The sequence below is a fragment of the Anguilla rostrata genome, chromosome 1 (genome assembly GCF_018555375.3).
Source record: "Anguilla rostrata isolate EN2019 chromosome 1, ASM1855537v3, whole genome shotgun sequence".
NCBI lineage: Eukaryota > Metazoa > Chordata > Actinopteri > Anguilliformes > Anguillidae > Anguilla > Anguilla rostrata.
Genome location: NC_057933.1, coordinates 72,949,497 through 72,966,816, shown reverse-complemented (window position 1 = coordinate 72,966,816; position 17,320 = coordinate 72,949,497). Strand labels below are relative to the sequence as shown.

Sequence of the window (17,320 nt, the reverse complement as noted above, 5' to 3'; positions counted from 1 at the left end):
GGCTGCCACATCAACTCCCAATAGACATCAGTGATGTTTATTCCCTCTGGCAGTTCACGTGGCCTCTTACTGTAAGTTAATTTACTACTGCATCAGATATGGTTAAAGGAAAAATGACTAAATAAAGGCAAGACCCCACACACGGTAGGGATGATCGTTACACAAATATTCAATAATTATATTTACGGTACATTGACCAGCCCTACCAGGCTGCTGTTCAACAGAAGCTATGGAGTGAGCACAGCCTCAATGACAGTCACACTGATATCCACTTAAACATTTAAACATAAAAGGGCGTGGACCTACGACCCTCAGTTTACTAAATCAACACCATATTTGGCCGCCACAAAGCTTCTAGCGACGAATCACCAGGACAACTGCACCAGGGCTGTTAAAATCAGCCTGTTCATTGGTAAATATCTTAAAATGATACATTTACAAAGTCTTTATAGTTAAATCTACCATTGTCAGATTAGACCATGAGACCTGGATTCTTGCGCTTCTCGGAAGAGAAATCATTCACCATGCTTTACCAACAAGGCCAATTTAGTATCTTTTAATAGAGGAAAAAACACACAAACATACAGAATGTAGTTCAAATGTAGTAGCACAAACAATTCATTATCTTTCTCATGTTTTTCACATTGCGGCAAACTCCGAACCAGGACAGGGTGTACAACAACTATCTCACGTACAACAGAGATCACTTCTTTTTATTTAAAAAAACAAACAAACAAAAAAAAAAGAATAAAAATAGAATGTAAAAAGTGTTTTCGCCTTGCGCACGTTTCAGTTTGGAACAGAAATTTTAAAATAAAGCACAAAACACAAAGACACGAGAGTAAGGGCAAAGCCACTGGCGGCAGAGGAAATGTCTGAGACACTTACTGCACTGGAGCGTGACCCACAGACGCAGAATCACTACAACGATCCAAGCTCACCTTGCAAAAAAAAATATATAAAAATCCAAAAGACACTGGAAATAAGCATTGAACGTTTAGAACAGCATCAGGCTTGCGAAATCATATCGGCATTTCAACAAAAGGTTCGAAATGCACTGGAAATGATGTGACCTACTCGGTTGAATATGACGGACCGCTTCGCTCAGCATAACAGCTCTGTTAAGTTCTATTTCCACGATCGGAATCGCTCACCGCAAACATCTCACCTAAGGGGGCCATTTCAAATGACAAAATTACCACACGACCTCCTCCACCGAAAACAATGTCCGTTGCCACCAAGTTGAAACTATTTTTTTTTGTAATTCACTTCAATTATTAATATCCAGTTTTTTTTTTTTTTTGAGTGAAAATGATCATAAGCCCCAATTAAGTAGAGTTTGATATGTAACAGGTCAAATTTAGCATGCTAATGGAATTCACTGGAGTGGCAAGTTAACCTGTGCAGGTAAACTTAGGAAGAGATGTTAAACAGGTGAGGTGGTTCTACTCCGAGCTTAGATATGTTCCTGACTGTAACAGTCTCCTTCAGCACTATCGTCATACAAAATATATATTCCATGCTGTACAGTAAATTTACAATAACACGCAAAAAACCCAACAAAACAGGAAAAAAAAAAACTTAAAACAGAAAATACTGATAATGTCCTCGCAGAGACGAGGACTCGTAGGGTTTAATTTGGTTTTCACATAATTTATCCAATTTTTCTAAAGCGCTCTCTCACCAGGAGGATTCAGTGTAGTAGTGCTCAATGTTCTCCATTTTAAATAAATCAAACCTCTCGCTTTCATTAATCTGACACACACAGCCCTTCCTGTTAACACGGAGGGGGGGGGAGGCCCATTATAATCCCTGCAAAAGCGCTAAAGTACACAAGCTCACACAGGCTGACACAGTCACCCAAAGAGCACAGGAAAACAATAAAATACAGATGTCGTCTGTCGGATTTCAGGAAAACGAACAACTCGCGTTAAAAAAGATAACTATTATCTGGAATATCCTTCATTCTTGGAACAAATAAAACTATGAAAAATCCTCTTTCATATCGTCAACCGAGAAGAGTGTGGACGCTAAAACAGGCCTGGACAGTTCCTTCATTCGCAATAAAAGCTTTGTTTTCTGGTGACAGACGCAGGCTACACGGCCACATACCACCTCCATCCATGAGCGGGAGAATAAACTCGCTTTGAGGCGAGGACGAGTTCAGCTCAGCATACGAATGCATTCTACAGTACAGCATATTACCACGACCACAGTAAAACAAGCATTGTAGTTACAGTTAAGTGATGATACACATTTATGAAGAGGTTCTGTACAACTGGCCGAGAAAACGTAACACATTTGACCGTACAAACAGCTTAGTTTAATAACAAACAACAAAAAAGGCTTGGATATTTCAAAAGGCCATTACAAGCAGAGGCAAATTCCACATTGCCAGAAAGGAACAATGTGTAAGGGGCGAGAGAAGGCTGATGCTTTTAAATGCTTTACACAAAAAGCTACACAGTTAAATCTATTCCCGTTGCATAAAAGCATTGTAATAAAATTTGCAACTGTTACTCTTTTACTATTTACTATCACTATCAAAGGTGAAAATTTAAGCCGTGTATGAAAGGGGGTTTAGATGTGCTTAATTCAAAATCAAAACGGCAAAAGAAAAAATTCTTCGGGTGCTGGGTCATAAGTATTAATAATGAGAGAGAGTAAACCCACACAACGTCCGCAGAATAGTCCAGATTCTATATCGCTAATGGCTCAAAATGAACACACGGGCATTTTTTTGTTTGCGACAGCTGTTTATGAGCCATATTGAATCTAAATTCTACCATTGAGTGAGTGTTCGCAATTTCTAAAGCACCTGTCAAACATTTAAATGGAACTTCCCTTTTCTTGCTTTCTTGAAGAACAATCACATTAGTTGCGCATTCAAGTTGCGCCTCGTGGTTTCTGTGGTGAACGTGATTGTCACATGTACACACGAAGCGAGTCGCTGGCTCCTCGAACTTCACCGACTGTACTCTCATTGTTCCATCCTAATCCTAACCGACCGAGACAAAGCTTTCTGACAGGTTGTCAAGCGGCGGCTCTGTCTCTCCATTGGCCGCAGGCAGGATGCAGTGTTGCCGAGCGGAAAGCCTACTGCGGATTGGCGGCCAGGGCGCGTGTGCGGCATTAAATGGCAACAGACGGACGAGTAAGAGAGACACTTATTTACACAGTGTATGTACAGGCCTGCCCACAGCCCTCCCGCCCTCAGGCCCCCTCACATGGCCATGGTGGTGAGGTGCTGGTGGCCCAGGAGCCCCTTGCGGCCCCCGCCGGCCCCCGGGTGGCCCCCCCCGCCCCCGTGGCCGCAGTACTCCTGCAGGTTCTGCCGCAGGGTGACCAGCGCCGAGCCCAGGCAGGCGCGGTTGGGCGCCAGGATCCCGCCCGGCAGCTGGATGAGCACGGTGGCCACGCCCGCCATGCCGTCGTCGGTGGGCTCCAGGGTGATGGGCCCCACCTTGAAGGAGGAGTAGGAGAAGCCCATGAGCTGGGACAGGAAGGGGTCGGAGCGGCAGAAGTGCTGGTAGCCGCTGTGCGAGGGCGGGTGGTGGTGGTGGTGCGAGGCGGGGGCGCTGACGGAGGTGGGGGTGTAGTGGGTGTTCAGGTAGTGTATGGGCAGGTGCTGCCCGCCGTTGCCCCCGCCCAGGGACAGGTGGTGGTGGTGGTGGGCGGTGGGGCCCGAGCCGGGGTCGTGCTTGTAGGACGAGGCCCCCAGCCTCCCCCGGGGGCCCACCATGACGCCCCCCAGCTTGCCCGGCCGGGCGTGGGACAGGGAGACGGCACTGCCCCCGACGCCGCCCCCCGTGGAGTGCAGGTAGATCAGCTGGGGCTCCTCGGGCTCCAGGTACACGGTCAGCTTGGCGAACGGCCGGGACGCCATCTTGGTCATCTCCTGGATGTGGCGGCGCTGCTCGCGCCGGAAGTCCAGGAACTGCTTCACCTTCCAGAGCAGGACGCAGACCGACAGGAAGAGGAAGAAGCAGGAGAAGAAGACGGAGAAGAAGACGAAGAGGTCGATGTGCGCCTGGTCCTGGCGCAGGAAGAGCAGGCCCTGCGACTGGCCCTCGTCGGCGTCGGTGCCCACGCCCAGCAGGGCGATGTAGAAGCGGCTGGACTTGAGGGAGTGCACCTCGTGGGGGAAGGTGATGACCACGCGGTCGCGGACGCCGCGCACCAGCAGCACGGTCTGCGGCTTCCACACGGTGATGTAGGTGATGAGGCCCTCGGCCCGCTCCTCCCGCACCTCCCGCTCGGCGCCCTGCGGCCGGCCCTGGAGCTGCAGCAGGGACAGGAGGGGCGGCGGGGGGCCCGACGAGTTGGCCGACGCCTTCATGGGCGAGGGCGGGGCGGCCGCCGCCGCCGCCTCCCGGTCGCCGCCCCCGCGGGCCCCGTCCTCCTCGATGCGGACGGTGTGCACCCCCGTGCCGCGGTCCACCTCCACGGTGAAGGTTTCGTGCGAGCTGGACACGTACACCGCCACCTCGCCGAAGGTGACGTCGATGGTGACGCGGATGTCCACGTTGGTGAACTTGGGCTGCGCGGCGAAGAAGACGGTGCGCCCCCGCGGCAGGTTGCGGATGTTGGGCTCGTGGAAGCAGTTGGTCTGGGACGTGGGGTCGAAGCAGCACTCCGTGTCCACGTTGAACTGCCGGTAGCACTGCCGCCCGTTGATCGGCGTGCCGTTGAAGGCGTCCTTGCACTTGGCGCACTGGGAGAACAGAGGGCGAGAGCGCTAAAGGGTTTAACAGTGTGTGCAGTAGGTTTCGCAGCGGTGCAACAGCACTGGTCCCGCTTGGGATTTGAACCCGCAACCTTCTGGCTACAAGCCCGGACCACTAAACCGTACTACACGCTGAGTTGAAAAGACTTTTTTGTAGCAGTGGTAGCACTTTAAACAACGGTTTGGTTGCAAAAATAGCATCTAGCTGTTTAAATTAAAACACGAAACCCAGTTAATATACTCGTATCCTATTGTGATTACTGATATGCACGAATTGACATTTTACGCCCAAGGCAGTCCAACCCTGTTCCTAACATCCTGTAGCTTTTCAGTTCTACCCTTAAAAAAAATGCATCTCATTCAACAGCTAGAGATCTGACTAGTAGATAAGGTATGCCAAATTATGGTTGAAATGAAGACCTGCAGGATAGCAGGCTGAGCAGCCCTGATTTACATGTTATCGTTATAAAGGCACTGAAAGGGAAGTACAGCACAACAGACACAGCCAGAATGGTACATTGTATGCCTGAAGTGACTCGGGTGAGGAGGGGTGCCTTGCTGGAGAGGCAGGGATTTGGGGAGTGCGGGTGCACACCTGTTGCCTGTAACAGTCCTTCCGGTCGTTCTGGGGCCCGATCAGGCAGGACGAGGTCTCCGTGTTGTTCTGGCAAGGGCAGCCCGTGCCGTCGCGCACGTCGCAAGTGTCCGCGTGCCCGTTACACTGACACCTAGGGGCGGGAGGGAGGCGTTGCGGTCAAGTTTCACATGAAGCGCTTCCACCTTCCTCCCAAATTCTGACCCAACCCCAAAAGTTACACTGCGTGTCAAGCCAACCCCCCTAAGAACCACCCTCCAAATACACACAAACACACGCTAAAGCACACGCTCACGCTCACACACACACACACACACACGCTCACACACACACACACACACACACACACACACACACACACACACGCTCACATACACGCACATACACACACACACTCCCAGAATTCCCCCTCCAAACCCCGCCCTCCCCCGTCAGCTGGCTCACTTCTCGCACTTCCCCTGCAGGAGGAAGTAGCCGCTCAGGCAGCTGTCGCACTTGTCTCCCACGCTGTTGTTCTGGCAGCTCACGCACACCGCGTTGTCCTCCGTGGGGCCCTCGCTCACCCACTGCACCATCTGAAAGAGAGGGAGGATGCTCACAGACATCCACACAGGCCCGCTGCTGCAGGCGCTGCAGAAAGAAGCGCCGTTTCCTGAGAGCACAGCCGCACGAACCACAAAGGAACCAGAAAATGCACATGCACGCGCGCGCAGTGTGCACATGCCCACGAACAGTGTTCTGTACAACCCTCAGACCGCTTCAGTAAAATATCGAGCCGTTTCAGTCGCTCCGGATAAGAGACTGCTAAATGCCCATATAAATGTCTACAGGTACAACAACCTGCAGTTGGTGGGGGCACCGCTCACTTTGTCAGGGTCCAGGGGGTAGTCGTTGGGGTGCTCCTTGTGCCTCTCGTACTCGTCCCCAGACAGGCACACCACGCTGTTGCCCAGGCAGAACTCCCGGCAGGGGCGGCACGTGCCCCCGCCCACCGCCGAGCCCACGAACAGGGGCTTACACTTCTCACAGTGCAGGCCCTGTGGAGGGAGGGAGGGAGGGGGATAGAGAGAGAGAGAGAGAGAGAGAGAGAGGTGTGAGCGGTGCCCTGTGCAGACTCTCAGCTCAATGTGAGTGAGTTACTATCCAGGTCCATGAAGTGCGTCAAATCTAAAAAATGGCGAGTGTATTGTGAGCCCTGTAGCGTGTAGCGCAGTGAATGTGAACCCTGTAGTGTGTACCGTAGTGAAAGGTGAACCCTGTAGCGTGTAGCGTAGCGAACGGGGAGCAGAGTGTGTGGAATGGGGAAGCGTGTAGCGTAGCAAATGGGGAGCAGAGTGTGTGGAATGGGGAAGCGTGTAGCGTAGCGAATGGGGAGCAGAGTGTGTGGAATGGGGAAGCGTGTAGCGTAGCGAATGGGGAGCAGAGTGTGTGGAATGGGGAAGCGTGTAGCGTAGCAAATGGGGAGCAGAGTGTGTGGAATGGGGAAGCGTGTAGCGTAGCGAACGGGGAGCAGAGTGTGTGGAATGGGGAAGCGTGTAGCACAGCGAACGGGGAGCAGAGTGTGTGGAATGGGGAAGCGTGTAGCATAGTGAACGGGGAGCAGAGTGTGTGGAATGGGGAAGCGTGTAGCACAGCGAACGGGGAGCAGAGTGTGTGGAATGGGGAAGCGTGTAGTAGTGAACGGGGAGCAGAGTGTGTGGAATGGGGAAGTGTGTAGCGTAGCGAACGGGGAGCAGAGTGTGGAATGGGGAAGCGTGTAGCACAGCGAACGGGGAGCAGAGTGTGTGGAATGGGGAAGCGTGTAGCGTAGCGAACGGGGAGCAGAGTGTGTGGAATGGGGAAGCGTGTAGCAAGCGAACGGGGAGCAGAGTGCGTGGAATGGGGAAGCGTGTAGCGTAGCGAACGGGGAGCAGAGTGTGTGGAATGGGGAAGCGTGTAGCACAGCGAACGGGGAGCAGAGTGTGTGGAATGGGAAAGCGTGTAGCACAGCGAACGGGGAGCAGAGTGTGTGGAACGGGGAAGCGTGTAGCGTAGCGAACGGGGAGCAGAGTGTGTGGTAACGTCCCTCCTCACCATGGTGTTGTTGTGGCACTCCAGGCAGACGTCGGGCTTGGACACCCCGGCGCAGTTGCTGTGCTTGTTGCATCGGCACTGGGAGGAGCAGTTCTCCCCCACGAAGCCGAAGTGGCACTGGCACGCCCCCGGGGACACGCACGTCCCGTTCACACAGCCCTGCGGGCACACCGGCTCGCACTGGCCCGACGCGCTGGCGGGACAAGGGTGGGGGGGGGGGGGGAGAGAAGGCCCGGCCGCGTTAGCACACCCAGCATTACTGCGCGCCGCACGCACCAAACCCAGCTCACACTGCAACCGCCAGAGCTCCCAACGGAGGGCGTGCACATGACGTCACAGTAAGCGGAAGTCACCGCGGTTACGCCCCACTGAGCGGCGGAAAGACCACCGAGAGGCAGCGTTAGCGTTAGCGTTCAGCTTGAACGCCGCGAAAACACAAAAAACACACCTAAAATGGGAAAGAGGCGTGCATGACGCAATGATTAACCGATGATCGGAGCACTTTACAGACTGGCAGCTAAGAAGAAAGCAAATGGATCAGTGGTACCCCGGGAAGGGGGGGGTTTACCTGCTGAGCACGTAGCCCTGTCTGCAGGTGCAGTGGTACCCCTGGGGGAAGGGGGGGGGAGGGGGTTAGTTTTACCTGCTGAGCACATAGCCCTGTCTGCAGGTGCAGTGGTACCCCTGGGCCTGGTCGTGGCAGTCCTGGGTGCTGTTGCAGTTGTGGTGCCCGTTGGCACACTCGTCCTCCTCTGGGCAGTGCAGGAAAGACCAGCTGCTGTTCCAAAGAGGGCACACTCCCTCGCTCACGCCTGAGAGGGGGGGGGACAGGCACGTTCACAAAAACATCCATGAGCCCAGACACCGCATTTTATGGCTGACACAACAAAAACAATGCAATGAGCTGACCATCTGGTTAGCACACAAGGTCTGTGCTATGAGTCAGGGGTGTCCAATCTTATCCGAAAAGGGCCAGTGTGGGTGCAGGCTTTAGTTCTAGCCCAGCTTCAGGACCGTGACGAGTTAGACTAGTCGAATCGGGCGTTGCTGTGCCGGGCTGAAACCTCAGCCCAGCTACGATTGGACCCCCCCGCGCCTTCAGCCCGTTATGGAAGCCCCGCCCCCGAAGCGCCTCACCGTCCAGGCCTCCCTGCAGGCAGCGGCCGGCGCCGTTGCCCCCCCGCGCGGCGCACCACCCGCACTGCGGCCGGGCGATGCACTGGGAGCACTGCGTCAGCTGGGAGCACTGCGGGGAGCAGGAGTCCCCCCCCGAGAGCAGCCTCCCGCACTGCCCCGCCTCACAGCGCAGAGGCACGAAGGAAGGGCTCACACACTGAGAGGGGGAGGGGGGGAGGTAGAGAGAGAGGGAGGAGGGGGGAGGTAGAGAGAGAGGGAGGGGGGTAGAGAGGGAGAGGGAGAGGGGGGAGGGGGGAGGTAGAGGGAGGGGGGGGAGAGAGAAAGAGGGAGAGAGAGCGAGGGTGTTGGAGTTAGATAGATGGCAGTACTGTTCAACTGGTGGAAAATTGGAGGAAAAAATGGGACACTCTTTAACACTCTCAAACACTCACACGTGTGACCCTCTCTCGTACAAATACATACATTTACGCACGCACGCGCACGCACACACACACACACACACACGTGCATGCACACGCATACACATACACACATGCGCACACACACACGTGCACGCACACGCATACACATATGCGCACACACACACACGTGAACGCACATGCACACACGCATACACATACGCGCGCGCACACAGACACACACACGTGCACGCACACGCATACACACACACTCACACACCAGCACGCACACACACACCTGCTGCAGAGCCACGCTCCACACACAGTGCTGCCAGCCCCCGTCGGAGCCACGGGAGCCCAGGCACAGGCTGCAGGTGCTGAGGTGGTGGCAGGGAGGGGGGCAGGGCAGCGGGGGGGACGACTCCACCTGCATGGGGGACACGTTGAGCAGGGCGTAGCTGAAGCACGTCCAGTCGTAGGTGGGGTTGACGCTGAGGATGCGTCGGGTCTCGCCTGAGGGCACAGCACACCAGTTACAGACGCAAGAGCACACCATTACACACGCAAGAGCACACCATTACACACGCAAGAGCACACCATTACACACGCAAGAGCACACCATTACACACGCAAGAGCACACCATTACACACGCAAGAGCACACCATTACACACGCAAGAGCACACCATTACACACGCAAGAGCACACCATTACACACGCAAGAGCGCACCATTACACACGCAAGAGCACACCATTACACACGCAAGAGCACACCATTACACACGCAAGAGCACACCATTACACACGCAAGAGCACACCATTACACACGCAAGAGCACACCATTACACACGCAAGAGCACACCATTACACACGCAAGAGCACACCATTACACACGCAAGCACACCATTACACACACAAGAACACACCATTACACACGCAACCGCACACCATTACACACGCAAGCGCACACACCATTACACACGCAAGAGCACACCATTACACACGCAAGCACACCATTACACACGCAAGAGCACACCATTACACACGCAACCGCACACCATTACACACGCAAGCGCACACACCATTACACACGCAAGAGCACACCATTACACACGCAATAGCACACCATTACACACGCAAGCACACACCATTACACACGCAAGCACACCATTACACACGCAAGCGCGCACCATTACACACACAAGAGCACACCATTACACACGCAAGCGCGCACCATTTACACACGCAAGAGCACACCATTACACACGCAAGCGCACACCATTACACACGCAAGAGCACACCATTACACACGCAAGAGCACACCATTACACACGCAAGCGCACACCAGTTACACACGCAAGCACACACCATTACACACGCAAGAGCACACCATTACACACGCAAGCACACCATTACACACGCAAGAGCACACCATTACACACGCAAGAGCGCACCATTACACACGCAAGAGCACACCATTACACACGCAAGCACACACCATTACACACGCAAGAGCACACCATTACACACGCAAGCGCACACCATTACACACGCAAGAGCACACCATTACACACGCAAGCGCACACCATTACACACGCAAGAGCGCACCATTACACACGCAAGAGCGCACCATTACACACGCAAGAGCGCACCATTACACACGCAAGAGCACACCATTACACACGCAAGAGCACACCATTACACACGCAAGCGCACCATTACACACGCAAGAGCGCACCATTACACACGCAAGAGCGACCATTACACACGCAAGCGCGCACCATTACACACGCAAGAGCGCACCATTACACACGCAAGAGCGCACCATTACACACGCAAGAGCGCACCATTACACACGCAAGAGCGCACCAGTTACACACGCAAGAGCGCACCATTACACACGCAAGCACACACCATTTACAAATTTCTGGAATACTACGGATGCTCCTGAGAGTAGTCTGTGTACACAGCATTGTTCTGCCCTACATTGCTGACATTTAAACATAAAAGTAAACATCACACACCCTTGCCAGCAATTTGCACTTGGTCTTAATTCAGGTTTGCTGCTGGGCCCAAATTAGGGTTGAAACACAAAGCCTACAGGATGGCAGATGTCCAGGTACAGGGTTGCCCAGCCCTAGAAATAACGAAGTGGAGCTTTGTTCTTCCCAGGGATGGGCTAAAAAGCAGGTTTTCTCTGGCACCTGTTAGCGTGCTTTCTCTTGGGTGGCACCAGACGGGCATGGGTGCCGACAGGCCCCAAGCAGCTTCGGTCCAGAAAAAGTGTGTGAACCTCGAGCGAGGGTGTGAACCTCGAGCGAGGGTGTGAACCTCGAGAGAGCGCTGTGAACCTCGAGCGGGGGTCGCTGTGAACCTCGAGCGGGGGGCGCTGTGAACCTCGAGCGGGGGGCGCTGTGAACCTCGAGCGGGGGGCGCTGTGAACCTCGAGCGAGCGCTGTGAACCTCGAGCGGGGGTGTGAACCTCGAGAGAGCGCTGTGAACCTCGAGCGGGGGCGCTGTGAACCTCCAGCGAGCGCTGTGAACCTCGAGCGGGGGCGCTGTGAACCTCGAGAGAGCGCTGTGAACCTCGAGCGGGGGGCGCTGTGAACCTCGAGCGGGGGGCGCTGTGAACCTCGAGCGGGGGGCGCTGTGAACCTCGAGCGGGGGGCGCTGTGAACCTCGAGCGGGGGGCGCTGTGAACCTCGAGCGGGGGGCGCTGTGAACCTCGAGCGGGGGGCGCTGTGAACCTCGAGCGGGGGGCGCTCACCGGTGCGTTTGAACTGGCGCGTCCACATGCACTTGCCCGAGGCGGTGCACTTGGGGCAGTCGGACGCCTCGCAGCTGGTCTCGGTGCAGTTGCTGGAGAGGAAGATCTCGCGCTGGTTGATGCGGCAGTCGTGCTCCGACGTGCAGCTGACGGAGCTGTTGATGCAGGCTCCCTCCGGGCAGTTAGTGCACCATTTACACAGCAGCCCTGGCTGCAGAGCAGGGAGAGAGAGTCACACGGGGCTCCGCGCTAACCCAAGCTGGAGAATTTAGGAGCACACTCATGCATGATGCATCTCAATTAGCAGATGTGCCCCTAAATTCCTTTTCTCAGTTAGTACATACATTTTCAGGAGCACGTGGTCCTAAACCAGCACTCGGAATGCTGGGAAAACAAAGACGCTAGTCCCAAAACATGCCTTAATTCAGTGCGGGAGGGCGTTCTGTGTAACATAAAAGGTCAGGACGCGATTGTGACAACATTATCTCTAACATACCAGGTGAGGGTATGATTGTGAGGGCATTCTGTGTAACATAAAAGGTGAGGGCGTGATTGTGAGGGCATTATCTCTAACATACCAGGTGAGGGTGTGATTGTGAGGTTATTATCTTGATGTGAGATCAGAGAGCTCTGGTACCTGGGCGGGGTTGGACAGGGTCTTGGGGTGCCTGGCAAGGCATTCGCTGCAGGTCTTGAGTCTGCGGCACTGGTCCGAAAGGCGGGGCGTGGGCGAGCAGGGCGACTGGCTGGTAGCACAGCCCAGCCTGAGACAGAGCGAGACATTGCACAGCACACACAGCCAATGAGACGATGCTTTAGCATTAAAACACCCAATGAGACTTCACTTTAGCATTAAGACACCCAATGAGACTATGCTTTAGCATTAAAACACCCAATGAGACTATGCTTCAGCATTAAAACAGGCAATGAGACTATGCTTTATTATTAAAACACCCAATGAGACTATGCTTTATTATTAAAAAACCCAATGAGACTATGCTTTATTATTAAAACTCCCAATGAGACTATGCTTTATCATTAAAACACCGAAGGAGACTGTACTTTAGCATTAAAACACTCAAGGAGACTATACTTTAGTATTAAAATCCCCAACAAGACTATACTTCAGCATTAAAATACCCAAGGAGACTATACTTTAAGCATTAAATCACCCAATGAGACTATGCTTTAGCATTAAAACAGGCAATGAGACTTTACTTTCTAATTAAAACAGGAAACAAAACAATGCTTTATTAAAACAGGTAACGGGACTATAGATTAGTCTCATCTATTAAAGAACACAGAACCACCTAGAAGTGGGGGGGGGGGGGGGGCTGTGGGACATCATTGTGTTTTTGTAACAGAACTATTGGTACTATTTTTTTGTTTTTGTTTCAGTGGGAAAATAAAGAGGTCCCTGGAAGCGGGGGAAGGTGAAAAGGGAGCAGCCCATCTGGTTGCGGTAGGGGATCTGTGGTGCGGGCCCTCACCTCTCAGCCGTGTCCGAGGAGGCGCAGGCGCCCCGGCACCAGACGCAGCTGCCTGTGGTGCCGTTGCAGGCCTCGGGGGTGGGCAGCAGCGCGCAGGGGTCGGGGGGCAGGCGCAGGGTGAGCAGGCGCCCCAGCGTCACCCCGTTAAAGCCGCCCGTCAGGAAGAGGCGCCCCCCCCAGCCCGCCATGGCCAGGGACACCGATCTGTTGACAGGCTCCCCCACTGCAGAGGCTAGGGGAGGAGGGGCAAACGGAGAGGAGGTCACCGCGTGTGCGGGTGCGTGTGCGGGTGTGTGTGCCACAGGGCCTCAGACCGCAAGGGGAACGCAAGAGGAGCGCTCCATCAGGGAGGGAGGGGCCATGGAAACGAGGAGGTTACAGTGTTAGCTAACTGTATAGCCTACCTAGTACATTTTTTCCGACATTAAACAGTTGCTACTTCTGAGCAAGTGTGAACGTCAGCATAAACAAATAAAAGCTCCCATTTGGGACAAAAAACTGCGTTGTAAAGAGTTTATATGGTGCAAATCAAAATGCCCATTATTGCATAAATCCTAAAAAGATGTTGTGATCTTGTGTTCTAATCACACCGGTGTCACCATATGCTTCAGTAACTGTAACAGACCGCGAGGGGAACGCAAGAGGAGCGCTCCATCAGGGAGGGAGGGGCCATGGAAACGAGGAGGGGGGGCCAGTTACCGGGGCAGTGCTCTGAAGTGACCCTTTAAACCTGCAGCTAGTTCACACACCTGGGCCTTAAACTGCGAGAAGGGAAACAACAAAAACTAGCTGACACTCCCTTAAGCCCCCACACACACCACACCTTATGTCACCAGGTACGCAGGCCAAGGCCCATGACGAGAGAAGCAGCTGCAGTTTGAGCCCCGGAGCGGTACACAACCACTTCACACGCAAGTTCAACCATATTTGAGTTTTTCCTGCATGTGCGCCAGCAGTCATGTAATGACACCACACAAGCCTTTGTACAGTTGTGGTTACCCTTAATAATGATAATGACCCCGCCCGCTGATGGGGGAATTGCCAAGCGGATACCGTATCCGCGGATACCGGCCACCCTCACGCTACACCACCGGACCACACAGCCTCGCGCTTACGTTTTAGCAGTTGCTGTTTTTATTTTTTTTAAACCTAACTATATCTTCAATGTTAACTGCACTGCATATCCAACAATGCAGCTCAATATATAAATGTACAACGAATGCAACAGCACTAGATGGCTCTCAGGTCGTGTCAGGCACAAAGGCACCGTCTGACTTGTTAGATAGATGCGTCAATAAAAAAATCTATGTCGGCTAATGATTCATGCGTTGAAAATGTCTTTAATTGCAATATTATTTATATAACATGGGGCGACATAGCTCAGGAGGTAAGACCGATTGTCTGGCAGTCGGAGGGTTGCCGGTTCAAACCCCGCCCTGGGCATGTCGAAGTGTCCTTGACCAAGACACCTAACCCCTAACTGCTTTGGCGAATGAGAGGCATCAATTGTAAAGCGCTTTGGAAAAAAGCGCTATATAAATGCAGTCCATTAACATATTATTATGTTTTCAAATACTTGTTACACATGATGTACTCCGGTTCTAGCAATTGGAATGGACACCTATGATGATTGTAAAGGACAAGGGCGCAGCAATAAAACGTCATCTGGTCCAACCAAAGATGATAACGTAACTAAGATTACTCACTTGCTTTGAATAATCTTCCCAGAAGACTTGATGGGGAACTGAAATGGGGGTTATATTGGGAGCATGTGGAGCATCTTCACGTAACTTATCATCTTTGGATTAATGCAGACAAACAAGTTGGCAGCGCCATGCAATATTACTGGCAGATTGTTTTCCACTTGTGCAGATTATTTAGTCAATTATTTTGATCACTGGTTAGTTTACCCGTGATGTGATACGTTGTAAACTGTAATTGTTATTAAATTGCTATCAGATGTTATGCCTTCTGCCAGCCTGTAGTTAGCTCATTTTGTCAGCTGGGTTAGCGGTCTAATGTTAGCTAACTGTATAGCCTACCTAGTACATTTTTTCCGACATTAAACAGTTGCTACTTCTGAGCAAGTGTGAACGTCAGCATAAACAAATAAAAGCTCCCATTTGGGACAAAAAACTGCGTTGTAAAGAGTTTATATGGTGCAAATCAAAATGCCCATTATTGCATAAATCCTAAAAAGATGTTGTGATCTTGTGTTCTAATCACACCGGTGTCACCATATGCTTCAGTAACTGTAACAGACCGCGAGGGGAACGCAAGAGGAGCGCTCCATCAGGGAGGGAGGGGCCATGGAAACGAGGACGGGGGGCCAGTTACCGGGGCAGTGCTCTGAAGTGACCCTTTAAACCTGCAGCTAGTTCACACACCTGGGCCTTAAACTGCGAGAAGGGAAACAACAAAAACTAGCTGACACTCCCTTAAGCCCCTGCACACACCACACCTTATGTCACCAGGTACGCAGGCCAAGGCCCATGACGAGAGAAGCAGCTGCAGTTTGAGCCCCGGAGCGGCACACAACCACTTCACACACAAGTTCAAACATATTTGAGTTTTTTCTGCATGTGCGCCAGCAGTCATGTAATGACACCACACAAGCCTTTGTACAGTTGTGGTTACCCTTAACAATGATAATGACCCCGCCCGCTGATGGGGGAATTGCCAAGCGGATACCGTATCCGCGGATACCGGCCACCCTCACGCTACACCACCGGACCACACAGCCTCGCGCTTACGTTTTAGCAGTTGCTGTTTTTATTTTTTTTAAACCTAACTATATCTTCAATGTTAACTGCACTGCATATCCAACAATGCAGCTCAATATATAAATGTACAACGAATGCAACAGCACTAGATGACTCTCAGGTCGTGTCAGGCACAAAGGCACCGTCTGACTTGTTAGATAGATGCGTCAATAAAAAAATCTATGTCGGCTAATGATTCATGCGTTGAAAATGTCTTTAATTGCAATATTATTTATATAACATGGGGCGACATAGCTCAGGAGGTAAGACCGATTGTCTGGCAGTCGGAGGGTTGCCGGTTCAAACCCCGCCCTGGGCATGTCGAAGTGTCCTTGAGCAAGACACCTAACCCCTAACTGCTTTGGCGAATGAGAGGCATCAATTGTAAAGCGCTTTGGATAAAAGCGCTATATAAATGCAGTCCATTAACATATTATTATGTTTTCAAATACTTACAATTTTTCCAATGTTAAACAGTTGCTACTTCTGAGCAAGTGTGAACGTCAGCATAAACAAATAAAAGCTCCCATTTGGGACAAAACACAGCGTTGTAAAGAGTTTATATGGTGCAAATCAAATGCTCATTGTTTCATAAATCCTAAAAAGATGTTGTGATCTTGTGTTCTAATCACACCGGTGTGACCGTACGCTTAGAGACCACTCCAGCGCTGTAACACCGGTGTGACCGTACGGTTCAGAGACCACTCCAGCGCTGTAACACCGGTGTGACCGTACGCTTTAGAGACCAGTCCAGCACGGTAACACCGGTGTGACCGTATGGTTCAGAGACCACTCCAGCGCTGTAACACCGGTGTGACCGTACGGTTCAGAGACCACTCCAGCGCTGTAACACCGGTGTGACCGTACGCTTTAGAGACCACTCCAGCACTGTAACACCGGTGTGACCGTACGCTTTAGAGACCACTCCAGCACTAACACCGGTGTGACCGTACGCTTTAGAGACCACTCCAGCACTAACACCGGTGTGACCGTACGGTTCACAGACCACTCCAGCACTGTAACACCGGTGTGACCGTATGGTTCAGAGACCAGTCCAGCGCTGTAACACCGGTGTGACCGTACGCTTTAGAGACCACTCCAGCACTAACACCGGTGTGACCGTACGGTTCAGAGACCACTCCAGCGCTGTAACACCGGTGTGACCGTACGCTTTAGAGACCACTCCAGCACTGTAACACCGGTGTGACCGTACGGTTCAGAGACCACTCCAGCACTGTAACACCGGTGTGACCGTATGGTTCAGAGACCACTCCAGCACTAACACCGGTGTGACCGTACGCTTTAGAGACCACTCCAGCACTAACACCGGTGTGACCGTATGGTTCAGAGACCACTCCAGCGCTGTAACACCG

At 52.5% G+C, this 17,320-nt stretch overlaps 1 protein-coding gene across 4 annotated transcripts in view; it reads right to left on the bottom strand.

Moving 5' to 3' along the window:
• Nucleotides 1-540: 540 nt before the first annotated feature.
• The window catches only part of megf8 (multiple EGF-like-domains 8), a 46,295-nt gene continuing 29,515 nt past the window's right edge, over nucleotides 541-17,320 (bottom strand). For all 4 annotated transcript variants that reach the window (XM_064298891.1, XM_064298881.1, XM_064298872.1 and 1 more), the window contains 11 exons: nucleotides 13,186-13,417; nucleotides 12,333-12,459; nucleotides 11,696-11,906; nucleotides 9,228-9,442; nucleotides 8,532-8,727; nucleotides 8,038-8,206; nucleotides 7,395-7,587; nucleotides 6,188-6,358; nucleotides 5,766-5,896; nucleotides 5,322-5,454; nucleotides 541-4,714 (listed from right to left, as the gene is read on the bottom strand). In XM_064298891.1, the coding sequence (XP_064154961.1) occupies nucleotides 3,224-4,714; nucleotides 5,322-5,454; nucleotides 5,766-5,896; nucleotides 6,188-6,358; nucleotides 7,395-7,587; nucleotides 8,038-8,206; nucleotides 8,532-8,727; nucleotides 9,228-9,442; nucleotides 11,696-11,906; nucleotides 12,333-12,459; nucleotides 13,186-13,417 (3,269 nt within the window). In that variant the 3' untranslated portion in view covers nucleotides 541-3,223. The remainder of the gene's footprint in view (nucleotides 4,715-5,321; nucleotides 5,455-5,765; nucleotides 5,897-6,187; nucleotides 6,359-7,394; nucleotides 7,588-8,037; nucleotides 8,207-8,531; nucleotides 8,728-9,227; nucleotides 9,443-11,695; nucleotides 11,907-12,332; nucleotides 12,460-13,185; nucleotides 13,418-17,320) is intronic.